This window comes from Ornithorhynchus anatinus, chromosome 12, assembly GCF_004115215.2.
Source record: "Ornithorhynchus anatinus isolate Pmale09 chromosome 12, mOrnAna1.pri.v4, whole genome shotgun sequence".
NCBI lineage: Eukaryota > Metazoa > Chordata > Mammalia > Monotremata > Ornithorhynchidae > Ornithorhynchus > Ornithorhynchus anatinus.
The window spans coordinates 58586815-58612595 of NC_041739.1; the positions used below are offsets into that span (position 1 = coordinate 58586815).

The window sequence follows — 25781 nt, forward strand, 5'->3', positions numbered from 1 at the left end:
ATCTGTCACCAAGTCCTGTCCATTCTACCTTCAAAACATCGCTAAATTCCGCCCTTTCCTCTCCATCCAAACCATCACGCTGATCCAAGCACTTATCTTATCCCGCCTTGACTACTGCATCTACCGCCTCACTGACCTCCCGGCCTCCTGTCTCTCCCCACTCAAGTCCATACTCTGCTGCACAGATCATTTTTCTAAAAAATAGTTCACTCCATGTCTCGCCACTCCTCAAGAACCTCCGATGGCTGCCCATCCACTCTGCATCAAACAGAAACTCCTTACCGTTGGCTTTAAAGCACTTAATCAGCTCTCCCCAACCTACCTCGCTTCACTGATCTATTACAGCCGAGCCTGCATACTCCGCTCCTCTAGCGCAAGCTTACTCACTGTGTCTCGATCTCATCTATCTCTCCGACTCCTTTCCACATCCCCCTCCTAGCCTGGGAACTCCCTCCACCTCCATATACACCAGACCACCTCTCTCTCCACCTTCAAAGCCTTATTTTAAGGCCCCATCTCCTCCAAGAAGCCTTCCCTGAGTAAGCCTTCTTTACCCTGGTTCCCTCTCCTTTCTGCATCCTCCAGGCACTTGTATCTGTGACCTTTGGGCATTTGATATTTGCGCCACAGCACGTATACATATTTAATTATATACTATAAGTGCTTTATTTCTATTAATTTCTGTCTTTCACTCTAGTCGGCAAACTTGTTATGGGCAGAGAATGTGTCTGCAAATTCTGTTGTACTCTCCCAAGTTCTTAGTACAGCGCTCTGCACATAGTAAGCACTCAGTTTCACTGACTGATGATTTAGTTCAGGTGCTCTGCTGGGCACCTACTGTGTGCAAGGTGCTGTGCTAAGCCCTGGAGAGTGTGCTATTGACATAATCCCTCGAGGGGCTTGCACTCTATCAGGGGAGGCAGACACAAAATGAATTACAGGTAGGAGGAAGTGCTCAAATAGTAGAGTGGCCCAAATCCCAGTCCCTACTTTCCTGCTTGGCCCCTTCCTCCCATTCCCAGCCCTGCCCCTCTGTGTTTTCCCACCCCTGCCTTCCCTCTGTGCCATCCTGTGCTCCTGCTCCCCCACCCCCCATCCCACCCTTCCCAGGCCTCTGGACAAGTGGGCAGATGGAAACTAGATGAGACTGTCTTCAGGCCATAAAAGGGCTTTGCAAATGTAGGCGTCAGTCAATCGGATTTATTGAGCATTTACAGTATGCAGAGCACTGTACTAAGGAGAGGACAATATAACGATAATCAGACATATTTCCTGCTCGTGATGAGCTTAGAGTCTAGAGGGGGAAGCGGACAGCTGACCAGTGGGAGCCAGGGCCGAGGAGGGATGGGCAAATGGTCCACCTGAGGTTGGGACAAAACCTGTCAAATTTACCGTTGGGTCATTCCTCCGAGGTGCCCGTGTCGTCCACCAACCAGGCAAGGTCAGAGTGGCCTAGAGGAAAGAACCTAGGTCTGGGAGGCAGGAGCCCCAGGTAGAGAAGCAACATGGCCTAGTGGATAGAGCATGGGCCTGGGAGGTGGAAGGACCTGAGTTCTAATCCCAGCTTTGCCACTTATCTGCTGTATGTAGCCTTAGGTAAAGTCACTTGACTTCTCTGTGCCTCAGTTCCCTCATCTGTAAAAGGAGGATTAAGACCGTGAGCCCTATGTGGGACAGGGACTGTGTCCAACTGGATTATCTTGTATCTACTCCAGTGCTTAGAACAGTGCCTGGCATATAGTAAGTGCTTAACAAATACTATTATTATTCCTTCCTGTGCCTCAGTTCCCTCATCTGTAAAATGAGGATTAAGACCGTGAGCCCTATGTGGGACAGGGACTGTGTCCAACTGGATTATCTTGTATCTACTCCAGTGCTTAGAACAGTGCCTGGCATATAGTAAGTGCTTAACAAATACTATTATTATTCCTTTTAACTCAGCCCTGACCTGCTATATGACCATGGGCAAGTCACTGAATCTCTCTGGGCCTTAGTTTCCTCATCTGTGAAATGGGGATTCAATATCTGTTCTCCTTCCCTGTTAGATTATGAGCTCCAGGTGGAGCTCTGAACGTGTCCGATCGGTGCACAGAGCTTGGCCTGTAGCAAGCGCTTAAACTCCTCAGTTATTACTATTAATTGTTATTCAGAAGGTCCATGCGGAAATCGCTCCCATCAGTAGGAAAGGCGTGTTTCCTCAGGTTCGGAGTGTGTCAGTGCTCCTCCCTCCGCGGCCAGCCTTCCTACACCACCAACCACGCAGCAGTTCCCTAATCCCTGTGGTCAAACAGCAGGGCCTGGACTGCCCGCAGTCAGCCTAGGGCCGTGGCAGATAGCATCTGTCTGAGCCCCATCCTATGGGAACCCAAGATCCGTCTGGTAACCCTGGGAGTCCATGGTGTGGGCTGACTGGCTCCTCAGACCCCGAGCCCCCCAACGGGAGGGACCACAAATAGCTGGCATCTGCAGCAGAGCGCATAGCGCAATGGAGGGAAGGACGAGTCTCTGTCTGGGATGGAGACTCCGGGCAGAGGAACCGATTCCAGCACGCCCCCACGTCCCTCCGCCAGCCTTTTTTCCGGAAGACAATGGGGCCTGTAGCTGACCTCTTGTCCCTTTGTGGGGCTCAAGCCTCTGAGTCAGGTCACGTGTCCTACTGTCTACTGAGTACCGGGCTGAGTGCCGCCTTCCCCGATCCCCCAACACTAGGACGACTGGGTCCTCCATCTGAGCAGCCTGCCGCTGCTTTGGAGCCGTAATCGGACTAGTTTATTGAGCGTCTGCTGGGTGCAATATACTGTACTAAGTACTTGGGAAGGCCAATTATGTGACCCATTCCCAGCCCATGGAAGTGGAATATAGAGGAATGTAAGTAACTGAATGGCACATATACAAAAATGCTCGGTTTGTCTATAAATAGTGTAAGTGCTGGAGTGCCCCGAAGGGCCAGAAACAAATCTGGGAAGGCCTGTTGGAGAAGGTGGGATTTTAGGAAGGCTCTGAAGGTGGGGGAATGCTGGGGCCGGCTGGGGTTGGAGGGGTGGGAGAGGGAGGGCTCAGGGCTGGAGAAGTAGCGTGGGCAAGGAGAGAAAGGGGCAGCAGGTGAAGAAAGGGGACACGTGAGGTGGGGTGAAGCCTCTCCCTGAAGGCAAGGGAGAGGATCCTTGCTTGATGTTGGGGCACCTGGGGGCCAGGAAAGGGGGTGCCTAGGGGAAGCCGATCCTTGCAGTGACAGCGTACGGTGCAGGCTGGAGAGGGGAGAGGCTGGACGCAAGGAGTCCAGCAAACAGGGTGATGATTCCAATAATCAAGCAGTGATGACCAGAGCTTGGACTAGAGTGGTAGCTGTTTGGAAGGGGCAGTTCTGGGAGATATTAGGGTGGCAGGATTTATGGGAGAGTTGAAGGTCTGAGAGGAAGAAACCTGGCCTAGTGGAGAGAGCCCAGACCTGGGAAAGGACCTGGATTCTGATCCAAGTTCTGTCATCTGGCTGCTGGGGGACCTTGGGCGACTGACAACTTCTCTGTGCTTTTTTCCTCATCTGCAAAATGGGGATTCAATACCTGTTCTTCCTCCTACTTGGACTGTGAGCCCCATGTGGGCCAGGGACTGTGTCCAACTGGATTCTCTTGTATCTACCCCAGCACTTTAGTACAGTGCTTGGCACAGAGTTGGCACTTATACACCACGGTTATCATTACTACTGGGCCAGGACGCGATCTAGGTCGCCGGCTTCTGAGACGGTGAGGTCGGTGGGGTTATCGGCTGAGATCGGGCATTGTCGGCAATTTGAGTTGGAGGTGCCAGGGTATGGCCAGGTGGAGTGGTCCTATGGACTGACAGGTCACAGGTGAGAGGTCAGGGTAGGGGCTTTAGGGGTCGCATCACATCCTACCTACTTTTCGTGTTGGAAATTTCCCTCCCGGCAACGGCCACAGAGCTGGGAGCAGCCTTTAATTCTGAGTATTTACATTTTTATTAGAATGCTTCTCATCAATCCACTGCTGGACCGGGGAAGAGGGCGGGTCAGAAACGCCAGACACCCACACTGCCAAAACCCGCGCCACTTACACATATCCATACATAAAGTTCCTACCGATATAAAAAAATAAGTTTTCCACACCCAGGGGCTTGAGAATATTCCAAAGTCATTATTGCTACATTTCAATATTTACAGACACACCACAGAACAATTTTTAACATCCAGCCACTGACTGCAAAGTAACTTTCGATTTCCGAAAGGAAAAAAAAAAGAATTTACAAAAATATAAACTTTGGAGCAGGGCCAAGCCCCGGCTCCTTTCCGCGACGACGTACCTGTCCACTCTGGTTGCGGGGGACTGATGGCACCGGGGCAGTCAAATGTCCCAGCTCTTCTGCCCAGGGAGGGCACCCGGGCTGCTTGAGTCACGGGCCCGAGGTCAGCCAGGCCAATGGACAGACTCCCTTTTCCCAATGGCGCAGTGGGGGGTGGGAGAAGGGGCACTGAGAGCCCGCTGGCACCCCGATAGGAGCTTCTCATGCTTGGGCAGGGGTCACCGTGGCAGAGCAGCATGGACCCCTCCCCCTCACCACACCCCACCCTGGTGGTCCCTGGGGGCCCTTGGACAGACCCAAGACTGAGGCCCAGGGACTAGGCCTTCCGCTATCTGATGATCATCTCTGCAATGGGGGAGGGGGGAGGGGAAGGAGGCTACAGTGGGGTCGGGCCCAGTACCCCAGCGCAACCCACTTCCCCCCGTTAAACCGTTTGTCCGAGCCGCGGGGGCTGAGGGGCTGCTCCGGCCCTGGGCTTCTTGGCTTGTGCTCAGAAGGGGTATAGGTGGGCCCATGGGTGGCCCAGGGCTCGGAGTCTTGCGCTGCCCCCTGCCCAGGCGAAGTGGCAGAGAGGAGCCCAAGACCCGGGGAAAGGACGAGTGGCGGCCCCGGGCCCGAGTCATGCGGAAGAATCAAGCTCGGCAGAGGGAAGCGGGAAGGACGGGCTCCGGAACCGGGAGGTGGAGAGAGCGCTCGATTAGGGGCCACAGAACCTGGTCAGGCCGGAGAAGGGGGGCTCCATCCACCACCCGGCCCCACGGCCCCTCACGCTTCGTCGTGGACCAGGAGCGGCTGGGTGGATGACGCGCTGCTGCCCACGGAGTTGATCCTCACCGAGTGGTCCACCGGGGCCAGGCTCTGGCTCGGGGGCGCAGACGGGCACAGGTTGCAGTAAAGCTGGAGAGAGCAAGGGGTGGGTCAACGGGTGGGTGGGCGGGCAGGCTCCTGGGGCACTCGGCAGGTCCCGGCACTCGGGGGGCTGTCGGCTGTGGCCGGGGGAGGCAACGGCTCAGACAGGGGGACCGAACCGAGGGGGTGCTTGGGTCAAGGTTCGGCCTGACCCTGCCTCTCCGGGGTACCCGACCTTTCCTCTGGGACAACCCTCCTTCATGAGGTCCCACTTGGGCATAGCGGGGGCGGGGGAGGAGATGGCGTTGGCAAGCTGCATTTCCAGGGCACTTGAAGATTCTCCCATACTGATCCCATTTTCGTATTGTCTGCTGTGTGACCTTGGGCAAGTCGCTTCATTTCTGTGTACCTCAGGTACCTCATCTATATAATGGGGATTAAGACCGTGAGCCCCATAGGGGACATGGACTGTGTCCAACCTGATTAACTTGCAACTACCCCAGTACTTAGTGCCGTGCCTAACACATAGTAAGCACTTAACAAATGCCACCAAAAAAAATTATTCTCCCCATTTTACAGAGGAGGAAACCAGCCTAGAGAAGTTAATGCATTCGACTCAGGTCGCTCAGCAAGTTGGGACTAAAACTCAGTTTTCCTGCTTCCCCGCACCGTGCCCTTTCCTTTAGGCCACGACTCAGCAGTCCGCAGGCTGTCCGACACCGGACAGGGAAGCTGAAGGGGTGTCCACTGCAGATCCGCCCTGCCCACTGGATGATGGACTCAAGCCACCGAGGAACAGAGCCCCCAAGGGAGTGCTCCATCCCCGCCCCGGCCCCGGCAGAGGAGCTGCTCAGGACAGATGTGACAGGAACCGGAGAGAACTACGGACACCACGGTAAAAACTGGAATGGAGAGAGGGGAGACTGGGGTGTTGGATAATCTGTGTCGGGTAAGTCGGAGGCAATGAAAAATGTGTACCGTTCAGTGGAAGGAAATACAGGGACAGAGAGGGAAGAATTAAGATAGTGGGGGGAGAATCAGGGGTTTTGGATGGTCCTCCCTGGGAATCTCGTGGTGAGAGTCAGAGCTATTGGATGGTCCATGCTTGGTCAGGACTGGAGAGAGAAGAGTCAGAGGTGTTGGACGGTCTGTGCTGGATCCCTGGGAAGAGTCAGGGATGAAGAGGGGAGAGTCGGGGTGTTGGATGGTCTGTGCTTGATCCCTAGAGGGAGAGTCAGATCAGAAGCCAGAATCAGGGCGATGGAAGATTTCCGCTGGTTCTAGAAGGGAATGTCTGGAGTGTTAGTAGAGTCAGGAAGGGAGAGAGGACAGTTTGAAGTGGTGGATGATCCAAGATGGGTAATTTGGGGGTAAGTCAGTGATGGGGAGGGGAGACTCAGGGGTTTTGGATGGTTAATGCTGGGATACTGGAGGGAGAGACAGAGGGCGAGTTGAAGGGTGATAAGCGGTCTGTGTTAGGTCACCGGAGAGTGGAGAGTCAGGGGTAGAGAGGAGCACGGGAGAGGTGTTGGAAGGTTCAGTCAGATTATCTGGAAGGGAGAGTAAGGGTGTGTGCTAAGTCACTGGAGGAGAGTTAGGAATAGAGAGGGGGAGAGTCAGGCGGGTTGAATGGTCCATGCTGAGACACTGGGGGAGAGTCAGGGATGGAGAGGGGAGAGTTAGATGCGCTCGATGGTCCAGTCTGGTTATCTTGAGCATGAGTCCGGCTCTGTGCTGGGTCACTGGGAAGGTAGCCAGAGATGTTGGTCAGTCGATGATGGGTCACTAAGGGGGTAAGTCAGGGATGAAGAAAGATGCATACTTTTCAGTGGAAGGAAAATCATGGACAAGAGAGAGAAGAGTTCAGGAGAGTGGGGAGTCAGTAATGATGAATGGTCCGTGCCTCTTCCTGTGGGGAGAGGCAGGGATGGAGAGCAAAGTTAGGGGTGTTGGATGGTCCATGCTGTGAACTGAAGAAACAGGTAGAGATGGGGAAGGGAGACATCTCTGTTGCACTGTACTCTCCCAAGCGCTTAGTACTGTGTTCTGCACACAGTAAGTGCTCAAATACCACTGATTAACTGATTAAGGCTATTGAAAGGGCTGGTCTGAGTCATCAGAGGGGCTGGAAAGGGGAGGGAGTGTTTGGTCCTTCTGGATAGGGATCACACCTACCAATTCTGTTGTACTTTCCCAAGTGCTTATACACAGTAAGCGCTCAATAAATAGCATTAACTGACTTTATGTTGAGTCACTTGGAGGATAGCCAGGGATAGAGAGTAAGAAGAGAAGCAGGGATGTTGGATGGTTCGTGTCCCGTCCCTGGAGAGAAAGTCAGGGACATCAAGAGGAGAGTCAAGAATGGAATGAAAGAGTTAGGCTAGATGGATGGTCCATTATATGTCAATGGAGGAAGAGGCAGCGATGGAGATGGAAAGTAGAAATTTGGGGTGGTTCAAGCTTGGGTGAACAAGATGAGAGGTGGAAGTGGAAGAGTTAGGGGAGGTGGACGGTCCATTATATGTCACAGGAGGAAGAGTCAGAGATGGAGAGGGAAGGTATTGGTGTGGGATGGTCCAGGCTTGAGTCATCACAGTGAGAGTCAGGGACAGGGAGAGGAATGATTTGAAGTGTTTGGTGGTCCAGTCCAGGTTTCTGCAGGGAGAGTTGATGGGGTTGGATGGTCCGGGTTGCGTCACTGGAGAGAGATGGCTAGGGGAGAGGTGAGCATCGCAGACTACTCACGTTGATGGCGCTGTCTGACAGCTGCTGTTCAAGAAGCTGAACGATCTGCTTAAACGTTGGTCTCTGCAGGGGATCGGCGTCCCAGCAACTCTTCATGATGTCGTACCTGTACGCAGCGAGGGGTAAGGGTGTGCCAGGCAGCGGTCTAAGAACCGAACCCAGTAGAACCCGCCCGCCTCACAGCCCCTGATGTGGTGCTCGGGGACAGATGGCAACAAGGAGAATCCGGATCGGGGGACTGGGCCCAGGGAAGGAGAGCGACTGCCTCGAGGGATTCTGAGAGGGATCCGCCGCCTCCCACCCTTACATTTCCACCGGCGCCCATTCGGGACTCAGCATCCGGTAGCCTTCCTTGATCATGCGGTAGAACTTGGAATCCACAGGCATTCCTGGGTAGGGGCTGCTTCCTGCGGGACACAGACGGCACCCGCGGGCCTCTCAAGATCGGGCCCGGACGTGGAGGGAGGCCCCCCACCCACCCACGCTCCTTCCAGCCATACCGAGAGAGAAAAGCTCCCAGAGCAGGATGCCATAGGACCAGACGTCGCTCTCGAACGTGTACACGCAGCCAAAGATGCTCTCGGGAGCCATCCATTTGACCGGGAGCCGGGCCTGGCGGGAAGACTGAGTGTGGGTAAAGTTCGCCCAGAGCCGGGCCAGACACAAAGACTCTCACAACCCCATGCTGTGGGGGACCACCATGCTCCATCACCTGCTCCTTCCGAGTCCCCTCGGGACCCTCTAAGTTGAAGCAGAGGGGAGGGGGCAGTAGCTGGCCCTGGCCCACAGATCAATTCTTCTTAATGGCAACCAGACCGAACAGAGGGCGGGAGGAGAGCAGGAAAGGGACCAATGCTGTCAAAGGCCAGCAAGCCCAGGCTAGAAGGCCAGCTTCATTTAGACATTTAGCAGGCACTTATTGTTGACAAGTCCTGGACTGAGCACTTGGGGCCCGATCAGAGAGATTCCCTTATCCCATCCCAAGGGGGTATCGGTAGGTATTTGGATGCAGATCTCGGTGCCCAGCAGCTCACTTTAAAGGGAAGGGGACGGGGTGCGGGAGGTAAAGACCTGGGTCCAAATACCAGCTCTGCCACAGATCAACACATCTCCCGACTCCTCCAACATCTCCCGGGAAGGCGGGGACCTCCACATCGTCTCTGTCCCTTCACTTATCAACTCTCTCCTTCCACTGCACCCCAGCTCACGCTCCCCGCTCCTCCCTGTTAGTTACCTCTCGTGCAGTCGACCCCTCTTGGACTGAGCTCTCCCTCCCGCCAGGGACTCCCTCCCCCTTCACATCCACCAGACCACGGCTCTGCCTGTCTTCACGGCCCAGCTGAGATCCCATCTCCTGGGGTCCAGGAAGCCTTCCCTGATTGATTTCTAATCATCCTTGCATCCACCCCAGCGACTGCTACTTCCGGTAGAGGAGCTGGGGAAAGCAGCTAAGCACTTGTCTACTTTGGTGGTTCAGCTGACGGTGAGTACTTGTCTTACATGCCCTATTAAACAAACACCAACTCATGACCATACCCATTTACCTGCTTTCGCGTAATTTGTTGTGATGTCTCTCTCCCCTATTAGACGGTAAACTTGTAGAGCGCCAGGGATTGAACACTAATCCTTCAGTACTCTCCCAAGTGCCAAGAAAAGTGCTCTCTGCTCACGGAAGGTGCACAATCAAATAATATTAATTGATGATCTCGGAGTCACTTAAGTGCTGAGCCCACTTCCTTTTTGTGAAGGGGAAATGAAGCTGGGGAAGTGAGCACGCTTGCTCAGAACCCTGGTAAAACACTCCGATCAATACTGTTGAGTGTTTGCTCTGTGCAGAGCACTGTGCTAAGCACTTGGGAGAGTACCACAGACACTAAAATAAAATGGGTAGGCGGCAGCCACTGAGTTATGGTAATGTATGTAACTGTTATGCGGGTGGGAGGGGATTAAACAGCCTAATGCTTCTAGTTCCCAAGGACATTCGACCCTTCTCTCTCCGTTTCCACCTGCTCCCTGAAGCTATGTCAATCAGGGAGCCCGGGAAGACCAGGGCCAGGCCAGACAGGTACTTACGTTGCCTTTGACGACGTAGTTGGAGTCGTTCTTGATGTCCCTGGCCAGGCCAAAGTCGCAGATTTTCGTTATCCGGCCGTGAGTGAGGAGAATGTTTCTGGCGGCCAAGTCTCTGTGAATGCACTGGAGGGGGAGGGGGAAAAGATGTCAAGATCACTTCTTGCCACCCACTCCCCATCCCCTGATCACCTGGGGATGGAGGCCAATTGGTGTAGACAAGGCAGAGTCTACACTAGCACTCACCCCGCTGCCTGCCACCCCAGCTACGGCCCACCTGGCTTCTGTTGTACTCTCCCAAGTGCTTAGCCCAGTGTATGCACCCACTGAGCACTTGGCAAAAGTACCTTGATCATCATCACTGTAATTGGTGAAAATAAAGGCAGTTTTTGAACCCGACAGGTGCTGTCACTGAGGCTATCTTGCCGTTTGGTACATACGTGGTGGGAGACGGTAGTTCCCTAGCACTCCCGGTTCGTTACCATCGCTGACTTTCCCACCTAAAACTATGGTCGAGGTGTGGTGTTCTCGCTAAGTTTTCACTCTCCCACCATCAAAGCCAATGGAGAAGTGGCATGGCCTGGTGGATGGAGCCTGGGCCTGAGAGTCAGAGGATTGGGTTTTGACTGGCTCTGCCTCTTGCCTGTGTGACCTTGGGCAAGTCACTGAATCTTTCTGGGCCTCCATTTCTTTGCCTGTCAAAGAAGGACTAGATACCTGCTCTCCCTCCCTCTTAGACTGTGAGTTCAGCAGTAATGATATTTATTGAGCACCCCTTGGGTGATATGCACTGTATATACCGCTTGGGAAGGGTCAATAGAAAATAGTCACATTCTGCCTTAGACCCTCAGTCCCTTGGGGAACAGGGATTAAGTCCAACCTGATGAACTTGTATCTGCCCCAGAAATCAATACAGTGCTTGGAATATAGTAAACACTTAAATACCACAATTAGTCACTCATGAATTTTTTACTAACATATCCGTCTCCCCTCCCCTCTCGCTATAAAGCCAAATCATCCCTGGTCGTAGGAGTGGGACCCCCTCGGCCTCACTCACCTCAGGTTTTCGACGAGACCCAAGACGGCGACTCTCCAAAGCCCACCCTATCTGTCCGGCTGGCCCCACCCCCTGCCCTCTCCCACATGGCGGTGCCACTGTCACCACTCACATTCTTTGAGGCGAGGAAGCTCATGCCCTTAGCCACTTGGTAAGAGAAGCTCAGCAGGTCCTCAATGTCCAGTGCCAACTCGTCATCCTCCATGATGGCGGCGCCGTCCTCCCTCTCAGCATAGGAGCCTGTGGCAAGTGAGCGGAAAAGGAGTTTTCCCATCAGATTCCAGGGCTGCCCGGCCCGCACCGCCCCCCTCGGCCCAAGGAGCTCCCCGGGGCGGGTCCGGCGGGGTACCCACCGGCTCCCGCTGACCGTCTCTTGCCGGCCTTGGTCGGGACGACGTACGGAACACCCGGCTTCATGTCCATGTACTCGTCTGCGCCATCGCTGCAGGGGGTTTAGATGGTGGGACAGAGTCAGTCGCTCATGGGACATGCCCGGCGCTGGGCTGACAGCCAGGGCGGGTAGGAAATAACCTGGTCAGACCCAAACCCCGTCCTAAGATGAGGTTTGCGGCCTAAGGGGGAAGGACAGCTGGGATGTCCATCTTGCAGAGCAAGGACGGTCCGCGTGGCCGCAGCCACTCCCAGCCCTGGCCAAATGGAGCCCGATGACTCCAAGTGGTGACACCGGAGTCTCGGGCAGAACTCAGGAGAAAGCATGTCCAACTGGAAGAGACCAAACTCCCCTGAACCGTCCACTTCAAAGCAGTAACAACTTTCTGGCAATCGCTGTGATTTTTTCTTTTAATATGTTAAGCGATTACTGTATGCCGGGCACTGTACTAAGCATTAGGGTAGATCGAATGTACTCAGGTTAGCCATAGTGCGTGTCCCACATGGGGGGGTCACAGCTTCAATCCCCATTTTACAGATGAGCTAACTGAGGGATTAGAAGTGATTTATCCAAGGTCACACAGCAGCCAAGTGGAAGAATTGATGTTAGAACCCAGGTCATTCTGACTTTCAGGCCCATGCTCTGTCCACTAGGCCACACCGCTTAAGTGATTCTCACAAAAGCGACAGGACAGACGGAGCCATCTACCCGACGGACTTTTCCTAGCTCCAATCCAACCACCAACCCCCACTCCCTCTTAGCCCCGATCCTGTGCTCACCCCAGGACCTCTGCTGAGCGGAGAAGATTCTTATAGAGTGTCAGGTCCCCTTGAGCTTCGTGCTTGGAGCAGATAAATGAGTCCCGCTTTCTTCTCAGAAAATTCAGAAGGTCGCCATAGCAACAGTATTCCGTAATGACCAAGGTGGGTCCTGAGGACACAGAAACGGGGGTGGGGAGGTGGGGAAGGTCAGCCAAGGGCCACCGGACCAGGACAGGAGTCACCTTCCTGTCATCCGAGTAGCCCAGCTGTACAGCACTGGCCCCTTCGCTGCCCTCACTGGGCAGGAACTGGGGCTTTAGGCCCGGGGCAACAGCCCGGGCTCCTGGCTCTGGGTTCTCTGGGCAAGGGTCTCTGCTGTTTTCACACATGAACGCGCATACACATACACACCGTACACCCACACACACTGCTACCGCTCCCGAGATGTGGATGGCCTGCCCTCCGCTCGGCCCACAAGCACAGATTCGGCCGGCAAGTGGCCCTGCCCTTGGGCCCCATCCCCGCCCCCCAGGCAGGAATTGGACAAAACTACGGGAGACAAAGCACAGAACCCCACGAGACAAACTTCCTTCTGTCGGGTCGGCCCTGGCCAGCCCCCGCCCGCCCCTCGCCCATCTGACCTCCGACCGTGCAGGCCCCGAGGAGATTGACGATGTTCACGTGGTTCCCAAGATAGCTGAGGACCTTGAGTTCGGACATCAGGGCCTCCCTCTCCGTCAGATGAGCGCTGGCTGGAATCACAGCCGAGTCATGTCAGTGGAGCCGGGGAAAGCCGTGGCAGCCCTTCGGCCCTGCCCGCCCCCACCCTTCCTCGGCCCCCTCACAAGGAACTCACGTTTGAGCATCTTGACCGCCACGGTCATGGCCGCGTCCGACTTGAACAGGCCGTACGCCGTCGCCTCCACCACTTTGCCGAAAGCACCGGCTCCGAGGGTCTTCCCTGAAACCCATCGGCCACGGTCAGAGGAGACCCTGGACCCCTCTTCTCAAAGGTTCCCACCCTGTACTGTCCCCCCCAACCCCTCCCCGAGTCCAGCCCGACCCCGTCACCGTGGCTGACGGAGTTCTGGGATGGGAACGGCGACCTTGGGAAGGTGGAGAAGCCGCTCCGAACCCCCACCCCACCAGGTCCCGGCTAAAACACAGCTCCCGTCACGGGATGGGAGGATGGGGCACGGTGGTCCCAAGGAAAGTCCCATCTTCAGCTCACCAAAACTCAGCCTGTTTCTGGGGAACTCCCATTTGTGGTCGTAAGGAAGCTGTGTAGGATCTATGTACACGTAGCTGTTTCCGTTGATCTCCTCCACCACTTTCCACTGGACTTCATACATGGGTTTCTGGGTGGGGAAGGAGGAAGCACCGACATCAGTCCAGGCCGCCCGCGTCCACCTCCGTCCCGCCGCCTGCAGCCGGCCGGCCCACCCCTCCGTCCGTCCGTTACCTTAAAGTACTTATAGAGGAGAACCGAGATGATGAGGCTCAAGAGCGTAGCGGTGGACACGAGGCCGATGAATAGTGGTGTGAACAGGGAGTGGGTGCTGATTTGCTCTGGGAGGAGATCAAGCAAGGGCAGAGTCGAGATTTTGACAGAGAAACAAAAATGCTCCTGACGAATCCGCTCTTTCCGACTCTTTCGCCTACTGGGGCCATCTGGGGACTACTTGGCAGTGGAGGGGGGTGCGGCCAGTAACCAGAGCTGGGCTATCCGTCGAGCGCTCGTGGAGGGCCGGGCACTGTACCGAGCACTAAAAATAGTCACTAGACCGTACTTACAATCTGGACTAAGCACTGTGCTAAAGGCTGGGGCAGGAACGAGTCAAAGAGGTTGGACAGAGCTCATGGTCACTCGTGACCCCTCTCTCCTGCTGAGGAGAACTATGAGAAAGCAAAATCGGGCCCTGATGCAGCTTGTGTCCCCTCTATACTGTAATTTCGTTAAAGGCAGCTAATGTGCCTGCTGACTCTGTTATACTGCAATTCTCCCAAGTGCTTAGTAAAGTGCTCCGCACACAGCAAGCGCTCAATAAATAATATGATGGATTGATGTGGCTAGAGTGGTGCCCATCCTCCTCCTGACGGATTGATGTGGTGCCCGTCCTCTCCCTCCCACAGGGCCCAGAGTCCACCCCCACATTGGTCACAGAGGAGAGCGGGCAGCTCCCGAGAGTGGCGAAGAGACTCTAACCTCCCTTCCACCCCGCAACCAGTCCCCCACCCCCACCCCCCCAGCACCCCTCCCCACAGCCCCCCACCGCAGCCCGCAGCAGCATGAGATGAGGTTGGATGGAGCGCGGTGTGTCAGGGTTACCGGAGATGAGATGGGCCCGGATGGCAGGGGCTCATGGGATGTGCTGGCATTCCGGCCGGGCACGGAGCGGGACCGAAGGCCCAGGGAACCCCCGAAATTGGCATCAAAAAGGGAATATACCTTGGCTGTTACCTTTAATAGCAAAGCTAAAATAGGCGGAGGTCCGGCCGACGCCGTTAGACGCCTTACACTCCACCGTGCCGTTGTTCCTCAGGGCGCTGGGGTCCACCGTGCTCTCCACCACCACCTTCCCGAAGCGGGCCGGGCTCCTCACGCGCACGTCCACCGGGGGGATGGACGCCAAGCACCTGAGGAACCGACGGCCCGGATGGTTGCCGAGCTGGGGGCGGGGGGGCCGGCACGGACCCCCTCGTGTTCAGACTCCTCCGGGGCTTGGGGTGGGGCTGTTGGAAGTCACGTCCCTTCCCCCGGTCATCGTCGTCGGCAGGGCCCCCCACTCTAGAGCCGACAGGGACTGGCATCATGAAGATGTCCGCCCGGTCCCGGGAGCCCTTGGGGCCCAGAGCTCAGCATCGTTAATGGCAAGGAACACCAGGTGCCGGGAGCAACGCTTCAGCACCCAGAGGGCTGTACCAGGTGCTACACACTGGACTGGGTATCCCGGGATGCTCACGAGCCTCCGGTCATTGGACTGGGCAAAGTAACCAGAGGAAAGCGCTAAGAACAGGTCCCTCTCCCTGGTCCCGTCACCCCTGGTAGGACTTGTGGGCTGTTGGAAGAAGCAGGAGGCTGCCATTTAGACACTCCCGCAGCCAGCAATGAAGGTGACCCAATGAGGACCTTCCACTTCATTCCCCCCCCGCATCTCCAGTCACACCTTGGTCTATGTAAGGGCCCCCCTTTGAGACCTGGCTTTCAGCGCGCCCACTGTTCTCAGACGCTCCGCCCCGCGGCCAACGCTCAGTTCGCTTTACCCCCTGCAGTACCAGTCAGCTACAAAGGCCAAGCTACAAATAACCCCGCGAATCCACCCATTGCATCTAGAGAGAGACCGACGGAGGCGTTTTCTGAAAGCCAAATGGCCCGACTGACACCTCCGGGGGTAAGATGGTGGCCACCTTCTTCTCCGCAAGGCCAAGGAGAGACCTGAGCCGAGCCGGAGAAAAGGAGCGGGCTGGGAAACCAGCCCCCCCATGCCACCGTGCCACTCTGCCCTCATTCCCGCAGCGGTCTCACCTCTGTTCAGCCCCGGGGCAGAAATACCAGTCGATGGTGGGGGCGGGGAAGCCGGAGGCGGTGCATTGCAGGGTGCCGTTCACTAGCCTGTCCGTCGTCAGGATCTCTGGCTTCGCTGAGGACACAAAGATAGGCGCGTTCCATCCCAGCGCTTAGTACAGTGCCTGGCACATAATAAGCACTTAACAAATACCATAATTACTATTATCCCACCTGTGGTCATCGATCAATCCCTTCTTCCTTCCCTCTGCCCGGGGTATTTACTGAGCACCTCTAGGGAACAGAGCACCGGGCTGGGCACCCACTACGTGCCGAGAAACAGTCGGTAAGAGGAGATGATTCGCTCCTAGCTCCCGAGGGGCTGTCGCTCTAATGGAGGCGCTGGGCGGGCGGCCAGATGGTCTGTCGGTTGGTTCTGTTTAATGATGCTTATTATGGGTCAAACACTGTTCTAAACACTGGGGTAGGTATAGGACCAGTAGGTTGGATGCAGTCCCTGTCCCACATGGGCCTCACAATCTTCATTAGGAGGGAGAGGTAGCACTGAATCCCCATTTTACAACTGAAGTAACTGAGGCCCAGAGAAGTGAAGTGATTTGCCCAAGGTCACATACCAAGCAACGGGCAGAGCCGGGATTAAAACCCAAGTCCTCTGACTCTCACTTTCCACTAGGCTTTGCTGCTTCTGCTGAACTGTCCCTGTCTTGGGCACACCACCCGGGGCACAGCTCCGACGGGGGCCCGGTGAGGGCAGGCTCTGCAGGGAGAGAGCTCCATCTGCCTCCTACCCGCACCTCCCAGGACCCCGGGCGCCCCCTCCCCCAGCCCCGAGCCCGCCGGCCGGGTACCCGACTCAAGTCAGGGCCGCGGCACCCCGGTGGTCAGAGGAATCGCTCGCTCTCATTACCGGGGCCTCATCGCGGGTGATTTATTGCCAGAGCGGGCGCGCTGCAGGGAGAGAGCTATATATAGCACCCACGCCGGAGAGGACGGGGGAAATTACATGGGGCAGCAATTTAGAAATAATTCATTATTTAGCATTTCCTGAAATTGTTCCCTGGCATGAGCCTGCCCACCCCCCGCCTCACTAAGAATCGGTCCCGGGTGGGCGGCTGAGTCTCCCCGTGGTCCCATACTTTTGTGAGCGTGTGGAGGGGAGCCCCGGCCGACGGACAGCCCGTCTGCCCGGGAGCTCTACGGCACCGGTGGGGGATCAGGAGCTCAGTCGGGCATCCATGAAATGAGGCTCCCCACAGCCAGCTCCGGGTAGGTACTCCCTGGCCCCCATCGGCAGCTTCTACCGAGCGCCTCAACCAACCGGTTAATCGGTGCTACTTTCCGTGAGCAGAACACTGTACTGAGAGCTTGGGAGAGTCCAGTAGAACAAGTAGGCACGATCCCCGCCCTCGAGGAGTTTCAGTTAGAACTAGAGGATGCCCGGGAGCCAAGTCTCACCAAAGGGTGCTGCCAGGGTGTCCCCAGCCCTCCTTTCATAGCTGGGGGTCGGGCTGGGCCTAAGTACAGTGCTCTGCACATAGTAAGAGCTCAATAAATACGATTGAATGAACTGAATGAAAGGTTCCTGCTCACCTCACTGGGAAGAGCCCACTAGGTGGATGGAATATGGGAAGATTGGACAAGTCACTGGGACTCTCTAAGCTTTAGTTTCCCCATCTGCAAAATGGGGGTAAGAAAATTCTACAAGGCAGGGTGAGTGGCTGAGTCCCGTGAGGGGCACGAGCTGACCACCTGGGGATTTGAAGCAGCGTAGCCTGGTGGATAGAGCCCAGGCCCGGGTCCTAATCCCGACTCTGCCACTTGTCCGCAGTCACTTCAATTCTCTGTGCCTCAGTTCCCTCATCTGTAAAATGGGGATTAAGACTGTAAGCGCTATGTGGGACGGGGACTGTGTCTAACCCGATTATCTTGTATCTACCCGGCTAAGTGCTAAGCTTAAAAAATACCATCATTATTATTATTATTACTTGTTCTGGCACCCCAGCCCAACCGGCAATCAGGGCCGATGCCCAGACGCGGCGGGCCTGGGTGCTAGGCACTGCTCTGGGCGCTCGGGAGAGCTCAACGGGAGCAGGACACCAACTTCTGGCCTTCAAGGAGCTTGGGAGCAAACCGGGGGAGACAGAGTGAAATTACCAACAGAGAGTGAAAGCTCGGAAGAATAACAAAGAGGGGAAAGCAGGAAGCAGCACACTCACATGGGGACAGACCGCCGAAAGTGGTGGTGGCGGCGGTGGGACTGCTGGTGAGTGGGCGGGGCTTAAGGGGGAGCGGGTCTGAGCTGGGGGGCCTTGGGCCAATTCGATTCCATCGGTCTCACCGCTGACCACTCACCCACGTCCTGCCTCCGGCCTGGAGCACCTTCCCTCCTCACATCCGACAGTGACTCTCCCCGCCTTCGAAGCCTAATCGAAGGTCCGTCTCCTCCAAGAGGCCTTCCCTGACTGAGCCCCCTTTCCATCTTCTCCCGCTCCCTTCTGCATCACCCTGACTTGCTCCCTTCACTCAGCCCCACCGGACTTATGTACATATCTGTAATTCATGTATTTATAGTAACGTCTGCCTCCCTCTCTAACCTGTAGGCTCACCGTGGACAGGGGATGTGACTGTTATATTGCTGTACTATACTCTCCTAGGCACTTAGTACAATGCTCTGCACACAGTAAGTGCTCAGTATATACGACTGACTGAATGATTGACTGACCACGGTGAGTCACCACTCACACTTCCCCGAGTCTGGCCTCGCCACCTGTGACCCGTCATCCTTTGCAGCCATTTCTTATTAACAGCAATAATAATAATAGTATTTGTTAAATGCTTACTACGTGCCAGGCACTGTACTAAGCGCTGGGATAGATACAAGGCAATTGGGTTAGACACAGTCCCTGCCCCACATAGGGCTCATTGTTTTAATCCCCATTTTACTGGTGAGGAAACTGATGCAGAGATGTGAAGTGACTTGTCCAAGGTCACACAGCAGACAAGTGGCACAGCCTATCCCTGCTTCGAGGTGTGTCACAAGAGAAAGCCAGGCTTGGGTCCTGCAGCCCCCACTGTTCGCCACCCCCCTGTGGTCCTCACCCAGCAGGGATCATGTCTACAGGATTCGGATGAGCTGGGCACAGCACTTTTCTGCCTCTCTAACAGCGTGGCCTAGTGGAAAAAGCCCAGGCCTGGGAGTCGGGGACCTGAGTTCTAATACCAGTCCCACCATTTGCCTGCTAGGTGACCTTGGACAACTTCTTTGGGCCCTCAGTCTCCTCATCTCTAAAATGGGGATTCAAAACTTGTTCTAGCCTGTGAGCCCTGTGGGGGACAGGTGCTACGTCCCACCTGATTTTTTGTACTTTTCCCCAGTGCTTAGTACAGTGTTTGGCACATGGTACGCACTTAACATTTACCACAATTATTATCATTACTATTATTAAAATCCCCAAGTCCCGCTCTCCACTGGCAAGTCAGGAGTGCACCCATCCCCCCTCTGTAGCCCAACCTTGCCATCCGCTTCCATAAATAAGATCTTTCCATGTGCAATCCTAGGTCCTGACCTTGAACAATGCCTGGATGGCGAGGCTGCCGGGAGGCAGTGTGGTCCAGTGGAAAGAGCAAGTGGACCGGGAGGCCAGAGACTTGGGTTCTGTTTCCAGCTCCGCCACTGGCCTGTGTGACCTTGGATGAGTCACTTAACCTCTCTGCTCTCCCTCCCTCTTAGATGGTGAGTCCCCATGTAGTACAGGGGGTGCATCTGCTCGGATTTTACGGCATCTCCCCCAGTGCTTACGGCAGGAATCGGAGGGCCTGGGTTCTCATCCTGGCTCTGCCACTTGTCTGCTGTGTGACCTTGGGCAAAGTCATTTCACTTCTCCGGGCCTCTGTTACCTCATTTGTAAAGTAAGAACTAAGGCTATGAGCCTATGTGAGACATGGACTTTGTCCAACCTGATTATCTTTACCTCAGCGCTTAGTACAGTGCGGGGCGTTTAGTAAACGCTTAATACTATTGAAAAAAAACCCCATTGAGCCAAGGGAGTCATGGTACAAATTCCAGGCCATCCAGCGGCCCCATTTCTGACTTAAAGCAGGTTTCTTTTCCTATTTAGAATGGGTGCCCTTTGTGGGACAGGGACAGTGTCTTTTTTTTTAATGGTATTTTTTTAAGCGCTTACTATGTGCCAGACTCTTGTTCTCCGAGATCCGTGCGCTCTCCACTAGGCCACACTCCTTCTCCACAGCCCCTGCCCTCTTCTCCTTCATTCCCAGATGACTTTGGCTGTTCCACCAACTCTCACTCTTAGTACCCGATCTGCTTGTCTCTCCCCTTAGACCATCAGTCCCTTTGCTTGTATTGGACTCTCTCGAGCACTTAATACAGTGCCCTGCATACAGCAAGTGCCTACTTGGTATCTAGCACGTGTAGAGCTACGTACTGGGCGCCTGCCCGGTGCAGAGTGCTGTCCTGGACACTTAGGGAAGGAGGGGAAAGACTTAATCTTGCCCTTAAGGTTGCAGCCTTAGCGAGGAGACATAAAGATACAGATGGAAAATATCCAAAAGAGAGAGGATGGATTTGGGTGAATTCTCTCTGAAGCGCTCCAGTCTGAACGCCCCTTTTACTCCACAGATTCTCTCCCTGACACCCTCAAGTCTGGACACCTCCTTTACACCACAGGAATTGTCCTAAGGTCACTACCTACCTTCTCTTCTTGCCAAATCCAACAGCCTCTACTCCATCCTAATCCTCCTCGGACTCTCAGCTGCCTTCGATATTGTGGACTTCCCCCTTCTCCAACCTTGACTTCACTGACACCGGACCTCTCCTGGTTCTCCTATCCCCCTGGCCGCTCCTTCTCAATCTTCACGGGCTCCTCCTCTGTCTCCCATCACCTAAATGTGGGGCTCCCGCACGGCTCAATTCTGTTCTCCATCTTCACCCACTTCCTTGGAGAACTCAATCGCTCACACAGCTTCAACTACCATTTGGGGAGCTAACGTGCCTTACCGACTCTGTCCTACTGTACTCTCCCAAGCGCTTAGTACAGTGTTCTGCGCACAATAAGTGCTCAAAAAAGACCACTGATTGACCGATTGATTGATGATTCTCAAATCTACATCTCCAGCCCTCTTCTTCTCTGCAGTCTCATGTTTCCTCCTACCTTAGGGATATCTCTACTTGAATGTCTTGCTGACATCTCAAACTAAATATGTTCAAAATAGAACAGAACTCCTCATCCTCCCACCCAAATCCTGTCCTCCCTTTTTCTTTCTAATCGCTGTAGACAGCACCGCTATGCTCCCTATCTCTCGGGCCGGGGACTCCGGAGCCAATGCAGATGTGGGCTCCGTCCCTACCGGACACTGCCGCCCTTCGACCGCAACCCCATTGGGTCCCGAAACTGGCACCTGAGGTCGAAATATCAGAGGGAACCAATTTTCCCATTTGAACCCGGGGAGAAAAGGCAGACTGCTTCCTGAGGAAACCAAACCCTCCAGAATCGGGTCCAAGGGGTTCCAAGGCTAAGTTGCCGACTTTGACTGGACTGGAAGAGAAGTGGACGGTCTCTCCTCCCTGCTAATGATGGGGGGATGGCTCTCCTCCCTCCCCACCCTCTCCCAAGTCTCTCCCAACTCATTACTCCACTGGTCAGACAATCAGCCAGTTGTTTTAAGTGCTTACTGTGTGCAGAACACTGTACTAAGCGTTTGGGAGGGTACAACAGAATAGACACATTCCCTGCCCAGAGTGAGTTTACAGTCTAGAGGGGAGGAAAGACATTAATATAAATAAATAAATTGGGGCTTTGGACATAAGTACAGTGGGGCTGGGAGGGGGGATGAGTAAAGGGAGCAACTCAGGGTGACACGGAAGGAAGAGGGAGAAGAGGAAAGGAGGGCTCAGTCAGGGAAGGGCCTTGCACCCCCATCCCCCATATCCTTCACCCAGCTCATCGCCGATGTGTTGTAGCGCTAAAACAGGGGTCAACTTAGAAATGCCGTAAGCGGAGTCTGAGGCCATTTGGAACTTCTCGGGCTGCGGGGGTGGTGAGGGGAAAGAGTTTCTGTTGCCCCATCCAATGCTAAAAACAGCTCAGGAGGAGCGAGAAGGCGGCGGGTGCTTGGAGATGTCGCAGGCACTGACGTGCCCATTTTGCAGGCAGAGAAACTGAGGCCCTGGACTCTATGGGTTTTCTTTCATGGTCAGCTGAGGGGGGTGGGGGCAGACAGTGTTGTAAGTCTTGGAGAAAGGAATGCTCTCAGGATCTTTGGGCCCCTAAAACTGGAGTTCCTGTCCCCAGAGTCTGTCCTCTCCACCGAGATCCCAACCCCACGGGCACCCGTGCCCCACACCGTCCATCTCCACAAGAGTACAATCCCATAGGCACCCGGACCACCCTGAGGGCCCCAGGGGCTTAGTACTCACTGTTCACATAGACGTGAAACACGGTCGAGGTGTTGACGTCAGAGTTAGCCACGAAAAATGTGTAGGTGCCTCCCTCCGTGCCCTTCAGCCTGGTGAGCGGCAGTTCACTCACGTACCTGCCGAGAGATGAGCCCGTCGCTGCGTCACTGACTCAATCAGTCGATGCCGATTATTGAGCGCTTACCGTGCTCATTGCTGTGTCACTTTCCCCCAGACATCCCAACCACCATCCCCTTGCCCAGGGCCCAGCGGGGTAATGGGATCAGGTCTGCAGTGTCACCTTAGGGTGAGCGCTCCATTTTACTCACACATGCATGCAGTCGCACAGACATTAACTCTAATGCGCAAGCGCACATAAACACACATGCTGGTGTGCGGACACCTGCATCTACACAAAGTCACACACTAGACACCTACGTCCACACATACACACGCGGAAACCTACATCCTCACAACGGTGCACAAATAGCTACACCTAGATTCGCACAACTAGTCACACCACACAGACACCTACACCTGCGGACACAGACACACAACCACACAAACACTTCGACACCTACATCCCCACAGTCACACACCCACAGACCTACATCCACACCAATAGTCCCACACACAAACTCTCGCTCACACCCTCCCAAGCCCCCACACCCTCTCTCAAGCACTTTGGGGCCTCCGCTACTGACCACAGTTTCCCGGGTGTGCTGTGGGCAGGTGCCCGCTCTCATTTGGGGGGCCCTGACCCATTTCTACACCACCAGGGGAATCACCAGCTGCCACCGTGACCAGATGCCTATTCTCGGCAGCGCCCCGACTGACTCGGGGGCACGCTGACGCCTCGCTCCCCAAGCCAGCGCTGTTCGCTGCCTAGGACCCCGGGTCTCTGTTGGGAACCCCCAGCCCCAAACCCCCGAGGGGGGCCAGGCACCACCGGAGAGGAAGTGGCCACTCTCCTTGCAGACTTTTCTTCGGCACCGCCCAACCCCCTGACAAGGTGGCCCAAGTTCCCCTAAACCCAGGAGATTTATGGCTCCCACTTCCTGCCCTGGGCCCAGCACACAGAAACTTGAGTCAGTAACACACGCACATACACCCCCCGCCATGACTCCCCCAGAGAGAGGGCCTCAGTCAACGAAGGGGGGAAAACAAAGATGTATTTCAGGCCATCATCCACAATATGGATTAGGCGCCCGCATTTATTGAGTGCTTACAATGTGGAGAGCACTGTACTATGTGCTTGGGAGAGTACAACACAACAGAATTAGCAGGCACGTTCCGTGTCCATAGTGATAATAATGTTGGTATTTGTTAAGCGCTTACTATGTGCCGAGCACTGTTCTAAGCGCTGGGGTAGACATAGGGGAATCAGGTTGTCCCACGTGGGGCTCACAGTCTTAATCCCCATTTTACAGATGAGGGAACTGAGGCACAGAGAAGTTAAGTGACTTGCCCACAGTCACACAGCCGACAAGTGGCAGAGCCGGGATTCGAACTCATGAGCCCTGACTCCAAAGCCCATGCTCTTTCCACTGAGCCACGCTGCTTCTCTACACCTAGTGATCTACAGTCTAGACTCTACAGCAGAGCGCTCTAGTGGACTCCCACAACTCTGTGGGCCTGGTCACAGCGCTGTATCGGGGGCCCAATCTGGAGACCCAGTCCCTGCCCTTGAGGCACTCCTATCCAACGGGGTCACAACCCTCCGTGGCCGCGCCCGCCTCATTACCGGATGTTGCCCTCGTCCTCGGAGCCGGGGCGATGGGTCCACCTGCCCGTCGACGTCCCGTTCAGGCACACCCAGCCCTGGCGGCTCGGTTTCGGGTAGGCCTCGTACTCCACGACCAGATCCACGTTTTCACCGGCGTTTACGGACAGCGTGGAGTTGGTCCCCGTGAGGAAGTGGATGAATCCCTTGTCTAGGCCAGAGAGATCGGGGAAAAGAGGCGTTAGTGCCAAGGGGCCCCCGCGTCCTGGTCCCCGAAGGAGGGGAACAGACCAAACTCTCCCCCTTTTATCCCTACTCCAGCCCCCTGCCCGCTCTTCACATTGAGGCAGGTGTGGCACGGAGGAAGGAGTGCTCACCCAATTACAGACCTTTCCTGCAGCATTTGGACAGGAATTGGGGGTCGGAGGATCAGGGACTGACTTCTCCAGGAAGAAGTAACGAGCAGGATGAGTAAAAATAGATCACGCTGAGCACTTTGATTTGATTCTGCTGCGGCACACATTTGAGAGCTGAACTCCAGACATCGAGGCGGCCGGGAGGACGGGGGACCCAGAGGGAAGTCTATCAATCTTTCAATCAATGGTATTCACTGAGCGCTTGCTATGAGCGGAGCACTGTACTATCTGCTTGGGAGAGAACAATACCATCGACCAGAGGTATTTATTGAGTGCTATGTGCAGAGCACTGTACTAAGCATTTGGGAGAGGATAATACAACAGAATTAGCAGATATATTCCCTGACTATAACAAGTTTAGTCTTGAGGGAGAGACAGACATAGGTACTTTATAAAATATATAATTTAAATTTACATTATTGTTATTATAACATAGTAAACTGGTTGGCGGCGGGGAACATGTCTACCAACGCTGTCATATTGTACTCTCCCAAGTGCTTAGTACAGTGCTCTGCACACGGTAAACGCTCAATAAATACCACTGATTGACTGATTGATTGAAGTCAACCCAAGGCCTACGGCTCCCTGCTCCCGAGCCCGGAACTCCTCTCTCTCCTCTCTCCCAGCCCGTCAAGCACTAAGGCGCAGGGCGGGAGAGCGGATCAGTTGGGAACAGAGCTGAGACATCAGGCCCGAGTCCATCCTGTCAATCACCTGGAGCTCGGCTCCTGCGTGTGTTCATTTCAGGCAAATTTCAAGATCCAGGATTTTCTGGAACACGGAGAAACGCCCAGGTTTTCCAGCTCACATCTCAGAGACTCGACTCGACGCCATTTGGCAAAATGTCTCGGAGCCTCGGCCAAGAGATTCAGCACCCCCACCAGCCTGTCTCCGCAACACCCTCGCCTTTTAACTCCCGGTACGTTCGCTTGCATTCAAGATGAACGCAAAATCGTCAAACTTTTTTCCGAATGGTTGAAGTTGTTTTTGTCCAGGTGCTCTGGGGCCAGGCATGCTTACAATTTTAAATTGGGGAACTGAAAACCCAATCCAGATGACAGGATACCTGGTGGGCTGTTATCTTTGTATCCCGATTGCTGCCCCGGGAGTTTGGTGAGGTGGGCTTTCTTTTCAAACACACACACACACACACACACACACAAACAAAACCACCCATCCATCTCCCCCTCACACATCCACACACAACCACTCACACACGCCCACCCTGGAATTCCCTCAACTTCAACTACGGGGGTGGGGTGGGTCTGGGGCGTAGGTCGGTTTCACCACTGCACATCCTTCCTTCTTGCTGGATTCTGAGAAATCAATGGACGGATTTTTAAAAGAATCCGATCCCATACCGAAATGTGCCCACAACATTCGGATTAATTGATTTCTGGAGCCAAGGTCGGATTAATTGATTTCTGGAGCCAATCTCCCCAGACAATGCAGTCCTTAATCACCTTAGTCAATTAGCACTTATGGATTTCAATATTGAAGATGCGCCTCGC

General features: G+C 54.8%; 1 protein-coding gene and 1 long non-coding RNA gene across 3 annotated transcripts in view; one reads left to right on the forward strand and one right to left on the reverse strand.

Annotated features, from left to right (window-relative positions):
• Window positions 1-3957: 3957 nt before the first annotated feature.
• Window positions 3958-25781, reverse strand: part of KIT (KIT proto-oncogene, receptor tyrosine kinase) — a 51625-nt gene continuing 29801 nt past the window's right edge. The window contains exons 6-21 of one of the 2 annotated variants that reach the window (XM_029076787.2): window positions 23876-24065; window positions 22153-22268; window positions 15717-15831; window positions 14652-14827; window positions 13653-13759; window positions 13422-13548; window positions 13047-13151; window positions 12832-12942; window positions 12209-12359; window positions 11392-11480; window positions 11151-11278; window positions 9985-10107; window positions 8412-8523; window positions 8219-8318; window positions 7912-8017; window positions 3958-5214 (exon numbers count right to left, since the gene is read on the reverse strand). In XM_029076787.2, the coding sequence (XP_028932620.1) occupies window positions 5083-5214; window positions 7912-8017; window positions 8219-8318; window positions 8412-8523; window positions 9985-10107; window positions 11151-11278; window positions 11392-11480; window positions 12209-12359; window positions 12832-12942; window positions 13047-13151; window positions 13422-13548; window positions 13653-13759; window positions 14652-14827; window positions 15717-15831; window positions 22153-22268; window positions 23876-24065 (1988 nt within the window). In that variant the 3' untranslated portion in view covers window positions 3958-5082. Of the gene's footprint in view, window positions 5215-7911; window positions 8018-8218; window positions 8319-8411; window positions 8524-9984; window positions 10108-11150; window positions 11279-11391; window positions 11481-12208; window positions 12360-12831; window positions 12943-13046; window positions 13152-13421; window positions 13549-13652; window positions 13760-14639; window positions 14828-15716; window positions 15832-22152; window positions 22269-23875; window positions 24066-25781 lie in introns of both variants that reach the window. The other variant, XM_029076786.2, reaches the window with a different exon arrangement.
• LOC114815546 lies at window positions 5848-9452 on the forward strand. Its single transcript, XR_003763334.1, has 2 exons — window positions 5848-6061; window positions 7981-9452. It is a non-coding gene; the product is annotated as an uncharacterized LOC114815546 (long non-coding RNA).